The following is a 24,777-nucleotide window of genomic DNA, read 5'->3' as shown; positions in this document are numbered from 1 at the left end:
TTATCACTTGGAAGCCAGATTAATTCTAGTTTCACTTTACTTGAAACTCTTTGATGGCTCCACACTGACTACAGAAAAGACCAAAATCTTCAGCATGGAATATGAGTCCTTCCATAATCTGTTTGGATTCCTCCCAGTATATGGTTTGTCTCACTAACCAGACTCCAGCTGAAGCAAATAGCTCCCAGTTCCCAGAGTAAGCCCAGATGTTTCCTCTTGCAATGCTTCTCTCACCCTGCTCTCTGCTGGGAAGCTCTCCTTCCCCTTCTGGTGCACTCCTTGGTCTCTACTTGTTGGTTAAGACTGAAGACTTTTCTAGCCCCCTTCTCCAGGATAAGTGACCAATCCCTCCTTCAAGGGTAGCCTTCTACCCTCACTTATAGACTATCTATAGGACCTGGCCCATGGTAATGCATAAAACTGCATTTCCCACTGCTCTTCCCATCGTTTACTCCAGGCACACTGGACTCCTAGCAATTCCTCAAACCTCCATCCTCATTTGCCAGGAGTAAAATATTTTCTTTCAGGTATTTACATGAGCTCCCAACTTCATTTGACTCTGCTCAAATGTCACCTCCTAAAAGAGGTTGTCTTTGACCACTCAATGAGTGTTGTATCTGTCTTCCCTTCTAGACTGTAAGCTCTGTGAGGATGGGTCTTTGTTTTGCTCCCGGCTGTAAATATCTGCAAATGAATGAATGACACCTGTGACACTTTATTACCTGTGTGGGCCTAAGATTTCTGTCCTCCTGCCAGACAGCAGTCTGAATCCTCTTCTTCACCTCTAATCTCCTCAGCTCCTGCTAGACACAAAGTAACTTCTTACTATTCCTTGTATGACTGAATGATGTCAAGTATAAATTACCTGTAACAATGGCTCCCAACAAAGGGACCCCGAATCCATATACACTACATAGGCTGAAGAATACAGCTATATTTCCACAATCCCTTCATCTGAAACTGTTGGGACCAGATGTTATTTCAAAACTCAGAATTGTTCACTACTTAACACCCCTAATAGGGTCTGAGGCAGTACCCTATAATCAAACACATGAATAGCTTTGCAACAAAACATGTCCAAAGTCCTACAAAGTGTGACAAATAATGCTCAAGTCAACTTTTTCTGTCAAGTGAACTATCAAGATAAATTTGAAGAGTTAGAGATTTTGGAATTGTGGCCTTCAGCTGTAGACATATGCCAGGATATGGAGATCTGTGACGTATCTCTGCCAAAATGGGTTCCCCACATTCCAGAAGGTTAGAAATCACTGGTTTAATGCATTCATTTAAAACATCTATTTTTGGTACAGCTAACATCAATAAAGCATTTACTGTGTGTCAGCCCTTGTGGTAGTCTCTTTACATATGGAGGTAAAAACTACTATTTGTCTCATTTTATGAGTGAGGAAACTAGGGCTTAGTGAGAAGGTTAGTAACTTGCTGTACAGCTGGTCAGTGGCTGAGCTGGATCCAAACCGAAGCTGCCTGGCAGTCAAAAGCCATGCTCTGGATCATCCTGACTTCATATAGTTCAAAATAAAAATTCTCCAGTCTCCCCAAGTTTCTTTGTGATGTTGAGCCAAAGTAAAGTTTCTGTAATTCAAGTAAATGCAAAAACTCTCAGGCTATAAGCCCACTGCTGTGGAAAAAGGGTTGGCTAAAGGGGGTTAAATATACAAGAATGGTGATGGAAGAACTGAGTCTAGGTAGTGAATGCACAATGAAATTTATAGATGATGTATTATGGAAATGAATGCTTGAAACCTGTATAACTTTACTAACCAATGTCACCCAATTAATTGAATAAACATTAAAAGAAAGACTAACTATATGTAGCCAACATTTAACTGGTATAATGGAGTAATTTATTTCCTCAGCTAAAGCAACATTTCAAACATCTGCAAGAAGAGTGATTCCGGATAATTAAAAAATTGTATAGTCACACCAACTTGCCCTGATTTCTTTAGCAGAAGCATGATCCAAGGTGTGCTATTCCCTGACAGATGAGAGTAGGAATGGTAGACGAGAACAATCAAAAAAGGCACTATTGTAGATAATATGTAGATTTTTTTTTTACACTTATCTTTTTCATCTTGAATACATTTTCATCGTGAAAATGTATTCACGATGACCAGATTTTGAAACTCGTTTGGAATTACCAAATATAGTAGCGATATTTTGGGAATGAAGAGTTACTTGTATAAGAATAAAACCATATGTATAAAAAAATCCCTGCATAGAGCTACAGATTCAATTGAAGAGACAACGTTTTGGACTTTACCACACTTATGGTATGTAGATTATGAAATGTAGAGTTAGCAAAAACACAACATACATTCATTTTGTGGTAGAAAAGTAGATTATATGAACATGAAGAATAAGAAATGAAAATAACATATACACTAAAAAAATCACAACAGAAACAGGCTTTATTTCAACCAGACAAGTGAATACTTCGATTAACATCAACTTCTTGAAGATTTAAAGATGTGGAAATTAAAGGTGGTGCTCAGAAGATAGAGAAAGAAAGATTCATCATGGAGCAATGTATGCTTTTCCCAAATCCCTTTCAACAATATGCTCAATTCAAAAGATTAATTAGTTCTAAATCATTAGAGCTCATGCTTTTCAATATTCGTACAAGACTGACATTTAAAGGTTGCCCATCAGTCCCAATGATGTCTTTCAAAAAGAATATATCTAGAGAGACCAGTAGGTTAATTTTTTTTTTCAATTTGAGAAACTGAGATTGAAATTCAGTTTTTAGTTTAAAATATTTCAAATGAAAAAAACTTAATTATTATTTAAGGTGCCTTGTCATAAAGCTCCTAGGTACATACATGAACAAAACAAATAGCTATTACTACCTGACTTCTAAACCTCCCAATGTGAACAGTTCATCTACCGGGAGACTTTGCCCTGTAAATTTCAATGTCCTGCACAAGGATTTGCTGCATGGATGAGGACATTTCACCATAGAACCTTTCAATTTGATACAACCTGACATAAAATAAATCCAACAAAACACTATATATTCAAAAGGGATGAGACAAAATTGCATATAATTTTCAACTTCCGCCAGACTCATTAAATTCATGAGCACATTCAGAGTTTTCCCTTCAAGGCCACTTTTGAGAGCTTTAGATCTCGTGTTTAACTTTGTATTGGTTGGACAGCACCTTGATTAATATGAACAATTACATTAAAGAAAGATATGGCCAAGAGGGGAGTCATTGGAGAACAGACACAGCGGGGAAAACTCTTCTTCCATTAAGACATTCAAACAGAAAAAAAAAACAAGACAAAAAAGGTAAACAAACAAACAAAATAGTGTTCACAGTAAAACATGCCAGATTGGTAGTTTCATTTGAAACCAACAGCAAATCATGAAACGTCATGAAAAATATAAGTAAAGGTAAAATCTCCTAGAGTAATTACTAAATGAATTTAAAAATCACCACACTGATCAGTAAACCCCAGAAGAAAAATAAACAGCACTTACATTTCCGGTCCTTCTTAAACATCATACAACTTCTCAAAGTTAATGCATAAAATTGGTAGGTTTGGCCACACTGCACAATTTTTTTTTTTTTAAAAATACAGTATACAGAAAAAAACTCTTGTATTCCCCGTTTTGAACCATAAGCTCAAGACCCAAGAGTGAAAGATCAGCTAGAAGGATTCTGAATTATTTACAAATCCAGCAGGTGTATCTGCCATGAATGGCTTGGCTTTCCGTTCCACAGTGGCTTCCACCTTCTCCAGCAGCAGTTCTCAGGTCTCTGTTCTCACAGAAGGCTGTTCCACCTATGGCTCATCTTTACTAGTCATCAGTCATTTTGAACAGTTCTAACAGTGCCCCAACAGCTCCAAAATAACCCTACAAAAACAATGGGAAAACTGTATAATTATCTCTGAACTTAATCAAATACCTATTATTATTTTTTTGTTTGTTTGTTTTTCCATACTCATGCTTTTATTTATTTGTTCAATGGACATTTCCATTTTCCTCCACTACAACCACAATATGCACGGTTATGTGTGCTGGCCATGAGCAGTGGGTGGTGACATTTAGTTAGCAGCCATTGAGACCTTTCCCCTGGATCTCCGTGAATACCTCTTATTTTTAATAACTCTAGGAATGCTGCCCCCTAATGTTGTAGATAAATGTAAAACTTTAACTGCCATGAAACATGGTGGAATAATAATTTATTGAAATTCTATTTACTTATATATATTAAATAAGTTAACTGATGTAAAGTGCTTAGAAAAATGGCACTTAGTGTGTGCTATATAAGTGTTGCATGTTGTTATTATTATAATTATTTCATTTTAATTCTTGCCATGGCAAAATTTATATTACCCCCATTTCACAGATGAGAAATGGAAGGTAATAAATTACCCTTTCAGAGTCACATGACTTGTGCCAGAGTTCAGCCCCAAATCTATCAGACTTCAAAGCTGTAATGTCTCACAGGGAAGAACTGTAAGCTTCCCTCAGTAGATCTTGGAAAGGCATCTAATGTAGCCTGAGCTTCACTTTGCTCACCTGTAAAAGAAAATCCCATGTTTCTGTGAAAATGAAAAAAAGAAATTTTTGGAGAACCTTATTTCCAAAAGGCAGGAGACTCCACTCCACTGATAAAGGCCTAACTTGACAGTTACTGCAGAAACTTCTGCTGCTGTCAGCTACCATTTATTGAGGACTCACTATATGCTACAAATTGTTCTAAGCACTTTACATAGGCTTACGCATTCAATCTTCACAATAACTTTAGGAGACATACTATTATACCCCATTTTACAAATGCTAAAAACGAGAGGGAGACGTAGAGTCATTTCATGGTCTAATGCCTCCCAGTCAGAGGCTGTGCTCTTCACTGCTCGGCTAGACTATGTCTCTTAGGAGATGCTCACTAGTATGAATCAGTGAGAGGTGAGAGACTGAATGAGGACTCCTGAGGCAGAGCAGGAAAGCCAACCATAACAGCACCTCCCAAAAGTTCTCTCTCCATGGTATCCCCCAGTAAGGCCTTCCTAAGCCAGAGCGAACTTAAGAGTGCAGAGAATTTTCTGAGATATATCCAAGAGGTTATAAAAACGCTCTACTTTCACTGGCCGTAGAGACTTGAATTACGATAATCAGTAGCAAACCAAAGCCACAGTCAGCAGAGGCCTAGGACTGTATAAAGTGACATGCATTTTTATCCACAGATGTGGGTTTCCCCAAAACACTGGATCTTATCCCCTATCTTACCACCCAGTAACTAACTACCAGTGTGCCCTTGCAGATGGCTTTTAGTCCCTGACGGCTTCCAGGGGTTGTTTTCTGCTTTAGTTCAAGAGAATCTGGACTTAGGGTTGCCAGATAAAACATACATAAATGCCAGATAAAATAACTGTGTTCTGTATTTTTAATCACTAAATATGGCAACACTAGCTGGACTAGAACAGTGGTTTTCATTTTAACTATTTTTTTTTAAAGCTGAGATGCTTTTTTTCTTTTCCAAACAAAATCCTATGTGAAAAATCGATAAACAGATTAAAAGGGAGCTGTTCTGGTTAAGGGACAGGAGGTGAAAATTCTGGGACTCCATTCCCCTCACCTGCCAAAAGTTTTATCACGCCAAGCGTTAAGCCTTTTTTTTTCAAAAAGGTTTTCTTTAGTTTTAACTTCTATCATTGGGCCTTAACTATTTCGTTATTTGAGTTCCTATTGTTTCATGCTTTAATAAAAACAAAATATGGGCTTAGAGAGGTCTAAATAATATAAATGCATCAGCACCTTTTCAAATAAGTAACTCAGTTTGGCAATGAGAAAAATGACACAGTAGTTAACAACTGGAATTCATGATACTGGTTGTTTCTGTTGTAATATACCCAAGGGATGAGGTACCTGCTGTAATAAATAGTTGCTCTCTACAGAACTGAATTTAAAGGGGGGCGGGGATAGAGGAGGTAGGAAGAGGGAAGGGCCCCATAACTCCTCTTAGAAACCTCTGATTTCTATTAGTGTAGAAACTCGATTTAAGGGACTCTGAATTAACCGACGCTCTCCATTTTGTCTGTAAGCAGACTAGTTGATGACCAGGGACACCAGTCTCTCAAGGTCAAGGTCTTAGTAGCCCAAGAATTTCTGCTCTCACCAGTTGATTTGTTGACTTGCCAAAAGTCAGCTGTATTTATCCTCAAATTTGTTTATATGTGTCATTGTTCATGTAATAATCTAATTTAATTATGTACCAACTCGACCAGGAAAAAGAGTATAAAATGAATGGTCACGTCTATGAAAATCCAGTTAAATTCTTGACAAAGATTGAAAGATAGTTAACACTGAAAATTGGTACGAGAGTAAATCTTAAAAGTTCTCATCACCAGGAATACAAAAATCTTTGTAACAACGTGTGGTAATGGATGATAACTTATTGTGGTAACCATTTTGTAATATATACATATATCAAATCACTATGTGACACATAAACTTACATAATATTATGTGTCAATTATATCTCAATAAAACTGGAAAGAAAACAAAACAAGATTGAAAAAGGTAGTCACAAAGCATTGCTCTCTATTTAGGTGGGTGCCCCATATGAAAGATTGAGGGGAAAATCTATGATTCTGCAATCAAATTGCTTCACAAGTATCTTTAACTTCTTGATCCACTTTAAAGAAATAAATCAGAAATCAAAGAAAATGAATATGAAAAAAAATTATGGAAAAAAAAAGAGCTACAATCAGCAGAACCCATGCTCAAAAACAGGCCTTGGTCCAACAACAACAAATTGGTGAGTCGAACATTTATACATTTATGTTAAAATAAAATGGTTAAAGTAGGGAGATATTTTTTAAGGATTATTCATTTTAACTGATTTCCTTTTTTTTTTAATTAACCAACTACCAGTCTGGATTTGGATAAGAAAGCTTCCATTTTATATAGTTTTTCCTTATCCTCTGCATAAATTCAAACTGAGGGACCCACTCATATGCCAGACAACCCAAAAAACTTCCACATAGGACAATTAAGTCCACGTAAGTTCAACCTACCTCATGTTCCAAAAACAGAGCTTTTAGCTGTCCTTTGGACCAAAAATCCATGGCATATGCTAGCAGCTTCATGGAGACCATATTGATTCTGAGAAAATTCCCAGCAAACACAACTCTGTCAATATTCTGGGGGGAAAAATTAAAGAAAAACAATCGAACCATGGCATAAAAACAGCATTTAGCAAAGACCCAATGTTCTGTGCATCATTACACTTCCAGGACCTTGCAGAATAATTTTTTTAAGTGGAATTATTTCAGAATTCCCAAGATGAAGTCGAATAAACCTCATAGTGCATTCCACAAGAACAGGAAGGTGAGATTTTGGTTGGACGACACAGAGACTGACATTGACCTTATTTGCAGGTATTATGTTAGGTTGCCCTGGGTCTGATAGGAGATTCCACTCCCAACACTCATACATATATAGAGAGAGAGAATTGTAACTGGAGTTCAAGTTCAGCTAAATTTGCTTGTGCATTCCTTCAATCCCCCAAACTTCCAATTATAAAATATTATAACCAACTCATAAATAAAATGACCATGGTATATGTTATTCATCTAATGCGTTTGCTCTGTGCCAAACACTGGGAATACAAAAAGAAACAATGCCCAGTCTCTACCTTTACAATATATGGTGGGATATCCTACTCGCTCAACATGTGGGTTAAAATATGGTAATGAAAAATATCTTTGTATTTTTATTGTCATGGATACAGATTTGCATTCTGAACACACACTTAACACTGAGTTTAGCCTGTCTACCATGCAGAGGTTGCTCACTCCCTCACAGAGCCAGTTGCTATGGTCACTCATATCAAAGAGAAGAGAGTCTTGGAGGCTGGCATTATTTTCTGTTCAGACTATTGAGAATAACTGGGTCTGGGAACATTGCCTTTTAACTGTCTCAAGTTTTAACAATGCATGTTCATGAGCCCATTAACCACTGTGAAAAATGTCCATGGGTAGAGGGGTGGGAGGTGATATTAATAAATTTCCACAAATAAAAGCTGTAGCCACAAACCACCCAAATTGAGAAATGGCAAGGAACATTCAAAGTAAGAAAATCAGATTAATGAGGAACTTAATTAAATTTAGGCATTTCGCCTTTTCCCCCAAAACAAAGAAGTTCAAGGTAGGATTTGTTTAAAGCCCAGTCCTGCATTACTCTAGCAGAAAGCCAGAAAGAATAGACGTGGCATTAAAAGCCGATGGACACTCCTTATTTCAAGTAAATTCCAGGTAGGTCAAAGATAAAAAGAAAAGAAAAAGACTGGAGGAAAACATGAGAGAATTCTTTTTAAAAATAATGTTTAAGTAGAAAAGATATAATACTCAGAATCCATTAAAAAGACTGATATATGTTTTTACTTCGAAAAATCAAATATTTATTCAGGGAAAAACATCACCATGAATAAATCCAAATGAAAGGCAATAAACAAAAAGTATTTCCAGTACATTTAATATAAAATGTATTGGTTACCTACAAATCAATAAGAAAAAGGCCAACAATCCAATAGAAAAATGGGTGAACAGTATTAATATATAGTTCACACACACACAAAAGGGAAAATACTAAATATTAAATAGATAAAAAAGAATCAGCTTCACTTACAATACAGATTAAAACCAAAACAAGGTAGAATTTTTTACTTACTAAATTGAAAAAAAGAAAGTTTGATAACCCTCCATGGAGAAACTCGTACTCTTACACTCTGATGGTAGGAAATTAATTAGAACCACATCGATGGAGGAAATTTTATAGTATCGATCAAAATTACAATCAATATACCCTTTCACTCAGCAATTTCACTTCTAGACTTACCCTATAGATATAGCCATATGTATGCAAAATGATGTACATGTGTGTTACGATGTGTGTGTGTGTGTGTCTGTGTGTGTGTGTACTAGATACATGAATATACTACAGGTTTTTTAATAGCAAGGTCTAGAAAAGCCTAAATATCATTAGGGAATTTAATCAAATCATGCATAGCATACCTACATATAAGGATACTATATGGCCATTAAAAAACAAAGCAATTCTAAATATACCTATCTGAACAAACTCAAGATATATTATCATGTAAAAAAGCAAAAAGCAACATTTCCAGAAGTGCGTATTGAAGTGTGTAGGGTAGACTGATATAATGTCTGGGATTTGCTTTCTAATATTTTAGCAAAAAAGAGAGGAGGAGGAGGAAGAAAAAAGATAGAGAAAGAAAGCCTGGCAAAGTCTTAATAATCGTTGTCTGGGATGATGACTATATGGAGGTTCTTTATACTATTCTCTCTCCTTTATGTATGTTTACCAATTTAATAAAAAGTTGATAAACAACTAAAGCAAGATGTAGAATCGTATATAGAAAATGAATGGCATGGCATATGATTATATCTCAATAAAACTGTTGTTAAAAAAAAGAATGTTATATAGAGTTTGCTACCTTTGGAAGGATATGTTTATTCCATATTTCATACAACACAGAGTAAAAACAAACAAACAAAAAAACTAAAAACAACAGCTGCCTCTAGTGAGGTTAACATTGAGGGCCAGAGGTGAACATGGTGACTCACTTCCCTGTTTACCCTTCTGGTGTCTTCAGAGTCTGTTATGTGTTTGTATTATTCTCTCTTTAAAAATGAATAAAAACATATTTAAGTTGATAGAGAAGCATTTCATAGCATTCCAATAACCAACGCAAAAATATGTTAGATTCAGTACAGGTGGCTGAAATCAAAGATTCTCCAATCAGTGATTCCAGGGAGCAAAGCCATGACTGAAGAATTTGCATCAGGGACACGTGGTGTTATCAGACCCTAGTGTGTCCACAGGGAGCCTGCAAGGGCAGGACGCCAGCTAATAGAGCCCTTGCCCAAGGTGATGGGTGATTACTCTCATTCATTCAACTCCACAGAAACCTCAAAAATAGTTACTCAAACGAGCACGGAACGTGCCTATACTTTCAAACAGCCACTTTTGCTGTGGTAATAAAATAAATGGTACTGAAATTGAAATAAAAAGTTAAAAATAAAATCAGTTGTCCTTCCCCTAAAGTGATTACAATACCTGTAAAAAGACCTGCTGGCTCACTCAAGCTCTGTGGAAAGCAGGGGAAAGGTCTATTGCTCTATTTCCAACAAATTGACCTTTGAGAGTCCATGAGTACAGCCAACTAAACACATATTAGTTTTAGGGATTGTTTGGCTATGTGGAAAAACTCTCTTTAAAGGTTAATGTCAAAAAAAATAAATAATTCTGTTAGTGAGTCTCATGACTAAAACGGACTTTGAAAAGTCATGTCTCTATAATACATTCTTTGACCTGAATGACAGCCTCACATTTAAACTCCATTGAAATGGGGACTTACTAAAAAGTATGGCACCAACAGGCCAGTGACATATTCTATTCAATATCATGAAAGGAAGGTGTTTCTCTTGTAACCCCAGAACTCAAAGACAGGGCTGGCACCAATGTATCATAAAGACTACCTCATTCCCTGTTTAACACGCCACTATTCAACTAGAAGGGGACTCGAGGAGGTTTCTGAAGTACCTGTAATGTTCTATTTCTTGATCTGAATGGTGGCTATACAGGTGTGAGTGAAAATTCACTTAGGATTTGAGCCCTCTTCTGCAGTACATCATATTTCTATTAAACTATAGTTTAAAAAACTCTATTACTAATGCTACCATGATTCTTTAATACTTCTCCTAACCCTCTTTCTTGTCTTCCTAACATAGCTCAGTGAAAGCTGTTCCACTTTACGCATCTTGTATTTCAGAAAAAAGGGTTCCATTTTTTTCCAAAGGAATTTAGCAACAATTCAAAACCTGTTACCAAAGCTTTGTCTGTCACCAGCTCCACCCCTTCTTGTGCCTGGGGCTCTGGCTGGCCTCAACTGCAGCAAGCTCTCTGTGCTTTGATAGCCCTGTACAATGCTGCTTGAACTCCATGCCACAAGGCAACACTGTAAAGAAGCTGAAAGCAAAGAGAATATCAAATATTGTAAGTGGAATGTTTCACCCAAAAATATCTGCAAGGATGCACAAAGCTTTTCCTCACACTTCAACAGGCACATGGTAATAATGGTGGTTAGAGAGGCTATGGCACAGTTTATAATTTTACCATGTTTCTTCCACAGTTAGATGGTTTCATTTATCACCCAGTACCTACTTAAAAATAATACACATATTCTTTTCCTCCCCGCACACATAGTCCTCCCATTTTACAGACTGTGACTACCACAAAGGACAGGTTTCCCAAGGATCTAGTTTTGTAAGGGTCACAGTTATTGCACTGCCAAAGCGATGTGGATGAATGACAGGTGGCTTTCCCTGGGTTAAGGCCTTACCTCATTCAGTGCACACATCCGAGCAATGGAGCCAATATTGTTGGTGATGGTGACCAGGGTGGCTCGGGCGAGGTCCTCCTTGCTGATGGAATCTCGCTTTTCCTTACTCATCATGTTGCCAAAGCTATGTTGGAAATATTAGTGAGAGTGTTCAAAATCATTCCCAAGAAGATTCCATGCTTCCACCAAAGTACTGTGGAAAGCTGTATGAATAAGTCTGTTCAAACTCAAGTGACCTGATTCCACTGCCATGGTTTACAAGCAGACAGGATTACGGACATGAATGGTTGGCTGCCCTTTTCTTAATAGGGACAAAACAGCATGGCTCTTAACAGGGGGAAAAAATTCTTTTTTAATGTCTCTAGATAGCTGAACAAGAATGAAATAGGGGAAACTATTTCAAGTTTTCCAGAACCTTCTTTCAAAGCTGCCCTATTTTAAGCACCAGCATCAAGAAACATCTCAGAGCTTCATAAAGGGCAAGAGATCAAGTGTGAGCTCCGATCCCATAGATACTTGCACCAGGCTGGCGGTGGGGTAAGATTTTTAAAAACGATTGAATGAATAGCCAGGGTGGAGAGGCTGCCTTGTGTTTAATCACTACTGCTCCTAGCTACTTAGTCTCTACCTTGATGCTACAGCAGATCCTTGAAGGCCAAATCGCTCATAGTCTCCTCCGTAAATGTCCTTCACCAGCTTATCAACATTGGTGCTGTCGCCTTTAGCTGCCATTTCCAGAGCTTCTTCAAATGTCTCACAACCAGTCAGCAAGCAACATAGGCCTAGGAATGTTCCACCTCCAAGACTAAAGGAACAATAAGGTTTATTTTTTAAAATTACGGAAACATATCCCATCCGACTCCCCAACTACATCAAGACCACTAATCTGGGTTAATAAAAACAGAAGAAAAACAAAGGGGCACTTGAAGTAAAGTGCTAGGGTACAAAAGAGCTTTAAGAGTAGATCGGATAAAAAGAGAGAGCAGAGACTAAAAAGAAACCTCAAGGAAAACATGCCCCTGAATTTAAGAGCAAAACCAGAGAGGGATTCTCACTGATTTCTGTTGTGAGACCTTCAACTAGCCACTAACCTGTACTTTATTCAGTCTTCTCACCTACAAAATGGAGCCAAATCATGATAGCTCTTATTTGGGTTGTCTGAAAGCAGCAAATAACCATAGAAATGATTGCTATATATTTGAAAAGAATATACATATAACTATATATGACTATAACTATATATATATATACACACATATATACATAGAGAGAGGGTGCCAAAAAAACGTATACACATTTTAAGAAAGGAAAAAACTATTAAAATTGTAATACTCAACATATACCAATAACAAAAGATGACTACAAGTCATGTGTACACATTGGCATCTATATAGATATATATCTCAGGGATGCCAAAAAACTGTATACAAGTGAACACTTTGGTCAGTGTTGCTCAAGCAGTAGTTCGCCATAATCAGAAGTGTCTGGACGCTGATGGTCACCACTTTGAGCACCTCTTGTAATTGCAGAAGTCAAACGTGACTTGTATTCATCTTTTGTTATTGGTATATATTGAGTATTACAATTTTAATACAGTTCTCCTTTCTTAAAACATGTATACTTTTTTTGGATATATGGAGATATATATATATATATGTATATATATATATATATATATATATATATACATATATATATATTTGAAATACAAATACTTAGAAAAAGAAACTATGGGTACATGAAGCAGAGTTCACATCTACGGAGCCAAATTCTATGATGACAAACTAACCTAGGACTCAGCTAGGAATAGCCAGCCCAAAAGCTGTATCTTTCACTCGACCTCACTCCTATAGCAGAGATTTCTGAAAGGAAGTCAATAATTGGTCTCATATTATATGTTTTTCTAGTAGACTCTGGAAAAGGTTACTAATATTTTACTTAACTACCAAGAGTCAAAAATAGTAACAACAGTCATAAAATGGTTCCAAGGCTCAAACTATGTTTTAAATTTCAGTTGTTTGGGGGAACATTCCTCTAAAAGAACCTTTTTAGACAAAATTGGAAACTAGTTATGGTAGTTGAGAATGAACTCAATTAACATCAAAGTTGCCCAAGGTGTATTAACATCAAAGTTACCCAAGGTAATTTTATTTATGTTTAACCTGGCAGGTCATGCTCTGTTGTCAGTTTCAGTCTACTCTACAAAACTACTGGGCTTTAATGGGAATGCTTTTTGGTTTGCAGGTCATCTGGATTTGTCTTATTTTCTCTATATACATCTTTTTTTTACAAAGTCTTTGCTCATATTTCTAGCTTTCTCTTTCATCAACACTAATAACTTCTTTGAACATCAGGTATCAGTATTAAGGCATTCAACAACCTACTCCAAACATAGGCAACTGAAGACTTGGCTGACTTAGAAAGAAGGCAACTCATCAACTGATATGTTGGTATGAGTGAAAAAAGACAAGTGCTTTGTATGACTGGAAAATGACAGGTGACTCCAGACAAAGGATGGAAGCTGAATGGGGAAAGCGAGCATGCACTTGGACAGCTGGCACACTGCACATAGGAGGAAAGAATGCACAGTCACAGAAGAGCACTTTATTAATATCCCCAGCCTGCTAACCATTGTTTAATCAAGTGATTTTCTTGCTTATAATCAGATACATCTGTTTATTTCAGCAGACACACACAGTAAGATGCTCAGCAAATCAGAGACAAAAACATGTTGCTAGAAACAGCTGTTGAATATCAACACTGTTTTTTTTTAAAAAAAAAAAAAACCTTACAGTGAGGGATTTTAGGGAGAAGTAGAAGAAACCTTCAATTACCAAGTGCTTGTGCCCTTAAAATAGATTCCCAAACAACGACATGAGCTGTACTACAACTCTCACTGAAGTTTCAAAATTCTTTACATTCCTCTTTTAATAGGCTACGTACACATTCTAACAATGTCAGCTGTGAAGTCCTGTTCCTCCCCCCAATGGCTCTTCTAATAAAATTGGAATTGTGTCAATAGAAAAAAAAAATGTTGCTACCGTATCTAGGATGCCATAAAATTACACCTAACACTGAAAAGAACCATTAAAAATCATGTTAAAAAGAAAACTGATATCCTGTTATGAAGTGGCTTCCTAAAAATAAAAACGTTCAAGAGAAAATAAGGTATAATATGTACCATAACAAAAACCTGGAGTTACAGTTATCAGTTCACAATAGAAGTAGCAAAACTTAAAGCTTAAACCGTTTGCTTAGATCAGTGATTCTCACAGTATGTTCCACATGCATACGTTTACTGTTGACCATGGCAGTTTATCTCGGTGGTTTTCAAACTGGGATCAAAAGACAACTTTGGTAGAACAACTCTGGTTGAACCAGGAGGACGTGGGGCCCAGAACTGATGTTTCATTCCTCTCCCCTACACTTGGCAGCCTGTGAAAGGGCTCTCTATTAACATTCAGTCTCCAGTAGCACATTTCCAAAACTACTGGTTAAAGAAAGATTGTAGCTAAGCTTAGACATCCAGACAGGGTTTCTTGATGACTGCAAAGCACTGATCATTAATGGGCATCTACGAATACCTACGATGTATTGGCCTTATTATACGTGAAATAGAATCCAAATACCACAATTAGCTCATTAGCAGCTATTCAGGAAGATGACCGAAACCCCTAGAACCTCCAGGTTTGAGAAAGTTCACTTGTGATGTAACTTATGGATGTGTTAGTAAACAAAATAAATATTTCTAATTGTGGAAAATAAGTTTAGCCTGTTGTTACCTTGGGGTTAGCTCTACCAATTCAATAACTCCTTCTGGGAAGAAATCTCTAGTTCTTCCTTAAAAATTGTACCTTTATCAGGAGCTCACTCTCCAAGGTAAAACCAGGTCAGTTGAAATACCCATTCATCTCTAATGCATCTGACAGTCCTCATGAGGCCATGGGATCAACTGTGATTCTTGTGTGGGCAAGCAGGCTTAGTTCTGTATTCTCAGTGAGAAAATGTATACCTATTGGTAATTAACTGACACACTAAAGCCTATATTCTGGACACAAGCAGGATTCAGTCACAGAGTGAGAGAGTGTGTGTCAGCCAAGGTTTCTCAACACCAGTACTACTGACTTTTGGGGTTTGGTACTTTTTGTTGAGCAGGGCTGCTCTATGCATTACAGTATATTTAGCACTATCCCTAACCTCTACCCACTAGGTGCCAGTAGAACCCGACCTCCAGCTGTGACAATTAAAAAATGTCTTCAGGGGTGCCGGCCCGGTGGCTCAGGCAGTTAGAGCTCCATGCTCCTAACTCCGAAGGCTGCCGGTTCGATTCCCACATGGGCCAGTGGGCTCTCAACCACAAGGGTGCCGGTTCAACTCCTCGAGTCCCGCAAGGGATGGTGGGCTCTGCCCCCTGCAACTAAGATTGAACACGGCACCTTGAGCTGAGCTGCCGCTGAGCTCTCAAATGGCTCAGTTGGTTGGAGTGTGTCCTCTCAACCACAAGGTTGCCAGTTCGACTCCTGCAAGGGATGGTGGGCTGTGCCCCCTGCAACTAGCAACAGCAACTGGACCTGGAGCTGAGCTGCGCCCTCCACAACTAAGACTGAAAGGACAACAACTTGACTTGGAAAAAAAATCCTGGAAGTACACACTGTTCCCCCAATAAAGTCCTGTTCCCCTTCCCCAATAAAATCCTTTAACAAAAAAAAATGTCTTCAGACATTGCCAAAATCCCCTAGGAGGATACATCTCCCTTTCCCCAATGGCGAACCACTGATTTATACAGACCCATCACAAGTCTGGAAATATAGTAGAAAAGTAACGCTCTTGTCCTAATGGGGGAGCAGTACTGTAGCATTTCAGTACTGGAAAAGCCTGTCGAAACTATCTAAGAAACCACCCCCTTCATGGCACAAATGAAGATACTGAAGCCCAGAGAAGTTATGCAATATCTTCTTCATCTATCCCACACAATGGTTTGAATATCAGGTCCCAAAGCACATTCCACAGGGCACTAGTTCCTGAAGTTGTTCCTCCAGAAAAGGGCTCTGTGGTCCAATAGGATGGAGAAACACTTCATACCAAATCCTTCTCTTAGAAGGAAAACCTGTTTAGGTTGGTTTACACCAGGAATTCCCCAAGATTTCTGACCCCAGATCTTTTCCCTGTTGAATCCCCATTAACAGGAAGCTGAGCTCACCTGCCCTTGGGTGTGTGTGCCTAAAAACACAAGGTGCTCTGCCCAACTGTGAGGGCAGAGCTGTTTCCCTGTCCGTTGCCTTCCAAAATTCTCTTTCAGGTGTACCAGCTATTCAGTTTTTAGCTGGAGCATTCACCTGAGGGTAACAAACATTCCTTATAAACTCAGTTTGTTTTATAAACTCAGTTTAGTTTACCGCTTGGAATGATGTATTAGTTCAAGGAGTTCATCCTGTTCATCAACAACCAAGGTGGTTCCAAAAGATGGTTTCTGACCATCCAGGTATCCTTTCATCTGGATTCTACTGTGTATATTGTCCCCGACATTCATTTGGCACTTAATACATACTGTCTGTCTTTTGGGCAAACTTCTGATGGATGTGACCCTTCTTCCCTGAACCTAACAAGTTTCCAGCAAGGCAAGGGCTGTGTTTTATTAACCTTTATATAAATCACCCTTGTCACATCTCCAGTAAATGCTTTTTGGTTGACTGAGGGTAAGCTCTTTCTTTTCAAATTGTATTCACTTTAAATAACCTTTTTATAAACTGGTCTTCAAGAAAAAGGCCTGGGTGTAAGCCTAGAAAGGTTCTCTGAGTGGAAACCATGTTTACCTGGTCCCTGTAACTCTTTTATAGTTGTCCTTGGAGTACACGGCTAGGATGCTGACACCTGAGCCCATGTTCACCAGCAGCATAGGGTATGGGTTATCAAGGCAGCACGGCTTTTTCTGACACAATTCAGGATTTGTGGGATTTTCAAAATAGTAACATTCCGGGTTGCCGTTGAAGCCAACGGAGTCAACATAGAGCAGGCCCTGAATCAGACAGTCCAGTTCGTCCAGTTTATGAAGCTGCAGATTCGCAATCTGAAAAAGAATAAATCCTTGTGAGAGAGGTTGCCCACGACCTCAGGGGAAGCGCCCGAAGTTTTCAGCTGGACTTCAATGTGTCATTAAGAGTATGGAAACACCAAGCTGTATCCAATCTTGTTGATAATTAGTCACTCCACTGGAGAAGTGGTTTTGACCGGACGTCAGACATCCTGTCTGCTCACAGTGCGTGCTAAAGGATCGGAGCTTGCCTGGCTGCTGGAAAAGCATTTTATTAGCACGTGTGGGGGGTTGAATGGTGGCCCCTGCAAAATAACACCCATGTCCTAATTTTTAGAACCTGCGTTACCTTATTTGGAAAAAGGATCTTTGCAAATGTAATTAAAGATATTGAGATAAAGAGAACTTCATGGAATATCTGTTGGGGTGCCAATGACAAGTTTCCTTAAGAAACACACAAGAAAAGATTTGATAGACACAGAAGAGAAGGCCCTGTGAAGATAAAGGCAGAGATTGAGTGCTGCACCACGGCCAGGGAATGACAACAGCCACCGGAAGCTGAAAAAGGAAAGGAATGGAATCTGACCAAGAGCCTCTGAAGAAGTGTGGTTCTGCCAACACCCTGATTTTAGTCTTCAGGCCTCCAAAACTACGACTGAATAAATTTCTGTAGTTTTAAAACACTAAGATTGTGGTAATTTGTTACAGCAGCCACAGGAAACAAATACAGCACACCACTGAGATAGGGGATGCTCTCACAAAGTGAGGAGAGTAGAAATGTTCTGAAAGCAGCAAGAATCCTACACTTCCTTGACAGGACATGACACCCGAGGGTGGCATGTTGAGCCTGGGAGCTGGGGACAATCTTCTTAGCCCACAAAGTCCAGCTCCCCTTTTCCCAGGCCTTGGCTTTGGAGTTAGGCAGACCTGGCTTTGAATTCTGGCTCTACCACTTATTTAACTGAGGGATGTAGGGCAAGGTACTAACTTCTACAAGCCTCAGTTTCCTCATCTGTAAAAATGGGGATAATAATACCCATTACGCAGTGTTGTTGTAAAGATTAAATATGATAATACATGTAAACTGCTTACACGGGGCTTGGCATGAACAAAGGACTCAAAAAATGTTGGCTCCTTTATTAATACCTGGAGTGGCCTCAAAGTGTCCTTTCATGCTCCTATGAGACAAAAACTCCCATTCTCCTAGGTATATGGGGGAAACATAAAGGGGAATGAGTTGGCTGTGGGCTAGCCTTGGGGATGAGTGGCCTACTTTGCCTCCTCAGAAGTTTAATTCATGATCCTCAAGAGTGGTATTATTGCTGGTCCAGGGGTCTGGGTTGATGATCATTTTCCATGGACACACACACACACATAAATCTAGCAATCACCCACATAAAACTGAACCAATTAAGGAAGATAATCTATAAGGTCTAACTTAAATTTTTGGAAAATCTCTTTATGAAAACAATAGCTAGTATTTGTTGTTTACTACATGCCAAGCACTTACACGATGTCATTTAATTCTCACAAAAACCCTACAAGTAAGTACTATTATCCTTATTCTATGGTTAAGGCTCATGAAGCTTAAATAACTTTCCTTACTTGATACAACTTGCAGATATCTCCCACAGACTCCCTGTTCTTCCTCAGCTTATACCATCACACTTACAGCACTGGTGTGTTTTGGGGTTCATTCTGGTTTGTTTTGGGGGTTCATCAAGTGCCCCTGAGCATCACGCTCAAAGGCCTGTCCAAAAAAACATTTGTTCAATAAAAAAGGAAGTTATCACCTCCTAGATCACCCCAAACTGAAAAGTGGCAATTTCATCAGCCCATCTGTGGGTCATAGGTTAACTCACTTAAAAATTAATCAGAGGTCCATCAACAACATTGACAGCTATGTCCAGAGCCAACAGCACAAAGTCGGACAGAGACACAGTGTGTCCAGCTGGACATCCTGAAACTACAGGAAGGAAAAAGAAAAACCTGTCAGGGCAAATAAACTAAGCAAAGGAAACACTGTTACCTCACCTTTCCCCTCAAAATCATTTTCAAATAAAGTACTTAGCAGCAAACAAACATGTCTTCTACACATTTCACCTAGGGATGGATGTTTCTGAAGCCTGAGGTGAGGCATCCCCAAACTGGGAAACGGAAATATGAGTCACTTTCATTGAGACCCATAGAGACCTCAGCCGTCTTCACCATCCAGGAAGAAGGAGAGGCTCCCAAGTGTGAGCAACAAGTCAAATCATAACTTGGACTCTCAAACATGCCAAACAAGATGGGAATTACTCCTCAGACTTTGCAGTTCATTTGTACAACTGAATTACTGTGTGGGAAGCCTAAAATAGCATGTCCAGATCCCATCTCCAGAGAAACACTTTCTTTGCATCAGTGATTCCCTGCATGCTAAAATTAGAAAACGTGGATCCTAAACATAAGGCATGCTCAGGATACAACTGTAAGAGGTTCTCCTCGTGCAATTCATCTCAGTCTGTCAAAAATAACTAAACAGCTAAGTAAATAAATAAATCTGGTAAAAACCATCCCAAGAGGTTCTGGACTCCTAATACTCTGTATGGGTGTATTTATTCTGTGCCTCTACTCCCAGCCAGTTCTATCACTCTCCTACAGTTGAGAAATGAGTCACCAAATTGTATTTCAGAAATGAATAAAATACACATCTGTATGATACCTTACACTTCCCAAAGCAGAGAGAGCAGGAAGGATTTTTAGGACAGCAGAACCGAAAGGGACCGCTGGAGAATAGGACATGTAGCATTCTTGTGCTACATAGATAAGAAAACTAAAGCTGAAGAGAAGTTAAGAGGCTCTAGGAGTGCACTCTAGGTAAGAGCCGGGGCTCGGCCTCAGTTCTGATTCAGAAGGAACGGTCCCACGCTAGAACGGTGAGCTCCTAGACTCAAGGGTACCCTGTCTGTTCATCCCCACTAAGGAGCCCGAAGTGAATCAAGGTGACCTGGAGCATTTATGCAATATCTGTCAATGCCTCCATCACTCTTTTGGGGTAATGTATGTTCTGGGAGGAAGTTACTCAATACATGTTGGTAACAAGCAAGTGTGCTTCTCAAGGTTCTGAACTGAGGAAGGTCATGTCTCATTACAACCAAGGCTCAGAAGCCTCTGTTCTCTTGAGCAGGCTGCTGGAGCCTAATCAGACTGAAGCAGGGAGCAAGTCTGAAGGACAGTCATGCACTGTTTAGACGGGTAGTGTCATTAGGAGATTTCATTGCTCGAACATCACAAAGCACTTTCACAGACTTAGATGGTACAGCCCGCTGCTCCTAGGCTATAAGCCTGGACAACATGTTACTGTACAAAACACGAGAGAAAACAATGCAATCAAGACATGCAATAAACATGAAACGTGTGAGGCTGCTTCCAGCCTAACGTGGCTTACTGTTTTACAGCAGACTTATTTTTTTAATAAGTAGAAAGAGCACACTCTAAAATAATAATAAAAAGTACAGTAAATACATAAACCAGTAGCACGGTTGTTTATTATCATTATCAAATATTACGTACTGTACATAATTAATTGTATGCGCTATACTTTTATATGACTGGCAGTGCAGTAGGTTTGTTTACACCATCATCACCACAAACATGTGAGTACGGAATTGCACTCTGACGTCACTAGGTGCCAGGACTCTTTCAGCTCCATTAGAATCTTACGGGACCACCGTCATATATGCCATCCCTTGTTGACCAAAACGGTGTTATGTGGCGCATGACTGTATTTTCCAAACAGCCTGGCCAGGTGGTGCGTACACCTGTAAAAGAAAGTATATGGGCTGCCTTCTGTTTTCATACTTAGTCTTGGCCAAAGTGAAGACAGAATTGAAGAAGACAGATCTCTTCCTGTAGCCTGTTTGTCAGTGCACTAAGTGATGTGCCCTTATCCTTCCAAAGCCTGTGAGGATGAATAGATTTTATCATCCTCTTTGCTAAGCATCCATTCATTTACTCACAACAAGCATTCCTCATGCTCCTTCTATACACCAAGTACTGTAGAGAACAAAACAAAGCGCCTGCCCCCCTTGAACTTATTATATTCTGGTACCGGGAAATGATCAATCACCAAATAAGCTCGTGAATTTAGAACACAGCAAATGGCAGTAAGTGGAGAAAATGTGGGGCAAGGGAGACAGGGAGTGCTAGGCTGGTCTTTGTGTGGTGAAGTAACATCGGAGCAGGGACCCGGAGAAGTAAGACAGCAAACCAGGCCTGTAACCGGGGAAGAGCATTTTAGGCAGAGGGCACAGTAAGTGTTAAGCCTGTAGGTGTGCTTTAGGTGACCTACTGCCACTTTTCAGATGATGAAAGTGAGGCACAGACAAGGGACATGTCTTACCCAAAGTCACCCAGCTAGTTAAATGCAGAAAGAGGCCTACAATTCAAGACTTTTTCAATTATGAACTGAAATTTAATTTTCATGCCCCTGGATCTCAACCTTCTCAGTTTCAAAACTCTTTGATCCTTGAGCCCCTTTGGTGGGAAAAAGAGCCCATGAATCATTTAAGTAAGAGGCAGCATCAAATTCTACTGCTGAGTAGGGAAAAGGGACACAGAATAAAAAAGCCAAAACCTAAATATAATCAGTCTCATTTAGGGTTCTGTGCTAGGACTCCACTGCCAGCTCTTCCAGAAACTATTTAGTATAGTCAATGAAATAAATGTACCTTTGATTATACAAATAAAATGTTCATTTATAGCTTAATACCAAAAAATACACATTGATTCATTAATTTATCCATTAATGACAGACTTTATGACAAGTCCGATTCCATTAGTTCCATGACAAAATGCCAGTAATTTGTACTCTAGCCTCTGAGAAAACGTATTTTACATCTTACCTCACTGTATTTTCAACTTTCTGGCACGACTAATCCCAAAGTCTTCCAACCCTCCCTTCTCCTATGTTCAATCACTTCTGTTAAACTAGTTTCTTTTATTTTCTCCACCTTTAATTTTACTTTACTCTGACCTTATTCCCCGTGAGATGAGGCTCAATATAGATGAGCAAATGGGAACAATCGATATTAAGAGATTGCTAAATAAAGACAAAGTTTGGACTCTATGTGTCCCATGCATATCTTCCATTTAGCAAAATTTGTCACATCTAAATGAGCAACCCAGAGTTGGAATGCACTACCCGTCAGAATACCGCATTACTTTATTATGTCTAACCATACTCCCTAAATTATGTTCATTAATAAAGAAATTCATCTATAAACAATATAAAGGTTTTTTTGTTTGCGCAGAACTTCTGAGTCATCTTCAAAAACAAGAAAGACAGTGCAAATGGTTCGACAGAACTCACAATTTTTAGTTAAGACTTCTAGAAAGTCTTTTCTGAGGGCCTCGGACTATGTATCTGTAAGACTGGGAAAGTGATTATGCTTTTCATAAAACTGTAGTTAAGTGTCTATGGAAAACTCTGACTAAAATACTTTGGAAGGGGGTTTGTCATCGTGTCTTTAGCGTACTGTACAACAGTAATTGTAACAAAAATGATAACAATGAGAATTATATTTATTGAGCACTAACTAAGTGCCAGGTATATAATATCTCACTTAATCCTTCGTGTAACAGCCCTATGAGGTAGGAACTATCCATACAGATGAGGAAACTGAGGCACAGAGAGGTGAATCAACTTGTCTCAAGTCCTAAGGCTAGTTAGTAGTAGTTTAGTTTTCCGGTATGAGATGCCATGATTATGGACATGTGAAAGGTTTCCTACCTTTCACTGAGAGGTGGTTTTGTTGTTTTAACAAGGACAAACCCACATACCATTCGGAAGTCCTCTTCGAACTTGAAAGCCCCGCCTCCTGTGGCACAGAGAGTAGTGTGAAGGCTGGAGAAGTTCTTCTCGCTGCCCATCTGAATGAACGTGTGCATAGCGCTGCTGGGGAAGCGGATGAAATGCAGGTTCCCTTTGCGCCCACACATGGTCAAGTTTTTCAGTTCCAGGTGGACATCCCGGATCCCAGTTTTCCCATAAGCAATATTAGAAGTCAAATACTTCCTGATGCTCTTCAGGTTCTCCACTTCCTCTTGTTCCTCTTCGGCTGTAATATCCTTAGGTTCGAAGTAGACCAATTTAACCAACGTGCCACCGATATCCATGCCAAACCATGGGAATGCTAGAGGACAGAAAGACAGAGTGTTGCTGAATTCTATACAGGCAAAGAAAGGTTTTTAGTATTCAATAAGGAAATGCAGTGGTGTCACATCTGTATGGGCACTGAACATTCAGTTTCCCTGAATTCAACTATATGTGCCTAAAAGAGAAGACAGACCAGGAGAAATTCACAATTTAAATGGTGCTCATGATTCTGCCCACACTCCACTCAATTAGAGTCTGCCTTAGGATTGAGTATGAGGTGAGAAATAGGATTCTGCAGTTTCCTAAAGCAGTCTCAGTTCCCATGTGCTTCCCAGGGCTCAAGAATCTCACCAAGTTGGGTGCAGTTCCGATACTTACAGAATACATATTTTGCATATACAATGGCTCCCAAATGCTAACCATTTTATCACAATCTTGACTAAAGAAACAGTGACCTGTTCCAATGCCATGGGAAAAACTGGATTTGCTAGGTGTACCCATAGGCGATGTATTGACCTCTTAAGCTTCACAATGCCTTCCTAGGATATTTTTCAATGACAATTTTCACAGCATTCAATTTTTGTCTCCATGAGCTGACTTTATAAGACATGACTCTACTGCTTCACTCTACAGAATAAATAGGAAGCAGAAAGGGAGAGAAAGTGGGCTATGAGAGATGATGGGCAGACATGATGGTGGCAGAACTCTAAAATGAACAGCTCCTGTTACATCTGATTTCTTCATTAAGCAGAGACACTTGGTGCATCTCAAACAGCCTACCTAGAAGTCCCCAACACAGCTGCATGCTATACTAGAATTGCCTTTAACATTCTAATATCTGGTCTCCTCTCCCACGGATTCTGATTTAATCCAGGGATGGGACCTGGCATGAGTATTTCTTAAAAGTTCTCCAGTGGTTACCACCTGTAGGCTTGGGAACTACTAGACCAGAAGAACCACAGCCACTGACAAGCAAGCCCACGAATAAGCACAGCTCCTCACCAGGTCTGCAACAAGAAGGCCTCTAGATAAAGATACGTAATATACGTATCTCACAGATGACGTTTCTTGGTCCATTCTCTAAAATGGTATACATACACACAAACACAGCAGGTCCTCCAATAACGTCGTTTCCTTATAATATTGATGGGATGCCATAGGAACTTAACACTTGTCTGTGTCGATTAGCCTATGGTAAATTGGTTTTGTTATAT

General features: G+C 39.0%; 1 protein-coding gene across 3 annotated transcripts in view; it reads right to left on the bottom strand.

Annotated features, from left to right (window-relative positions):
• Positions 1-2,411: 2,411 nt before the first annotated feature.
• The window catches only part of PANK1 (pantothenate kinase 1), a 47,674-nt gene continuing 25,308 nt past the window's right edge, over positions 2,412-24,777 (bottom strand). For 2 of the 3 annotated variants that reach the window (XM_081074800.1, XM_081074799.1), the window contains exons 2-7: positions 23,248-23,600; positions 17,210-17,463; positions 12,025-12,201; positions 11,397-11,520; positions 7,048-7,173; positions 2,412-3,880 (exon numbers count right to left, since the gene is read on the bottom strand). In XM_081074800.1, the coding sequence (XP_080930926.1) occupies positions 3,824-3,880; positions 7,048-7,173; positions 11,397-11,520; positions 12,025-12,201; positions 17,210-17,463; positions 23,248-23,583 (1,074 nt within the window). In that variant the 5' untranslated portion in view covers positions 23,584-23,600 and the 3' untranslated portion in view covers positions 2,412-3,823. The remainder of the gene's footprint in view (positions 3,881-7,047; positions 7,174-11,396; positions 11,521-12,024; positions 12,202-17,209; positions 17,464-23,247; positions 23,601-24,777) is intronic. The other variant, XM_081074801.1, reaches the window with a different exon arrangement.

This window comes from Rhinolophus hipposideros, assembly GCF_964194185.1.
Source record: "Rhinolophus hipposideros genome assembly, chromosome: 15".
Taxonomy (NCBI): Eukaryota; Metazoa; Chordata; class Mammalia; order Chiroptera; family Rhinolophidae; genus Rhinolophus; species Rhinolophus hipposideros.
Note: the sequence above shows the minus strand (reverse complement) of the source record. Positions and strands in the feature narration are given on the sequence as shown.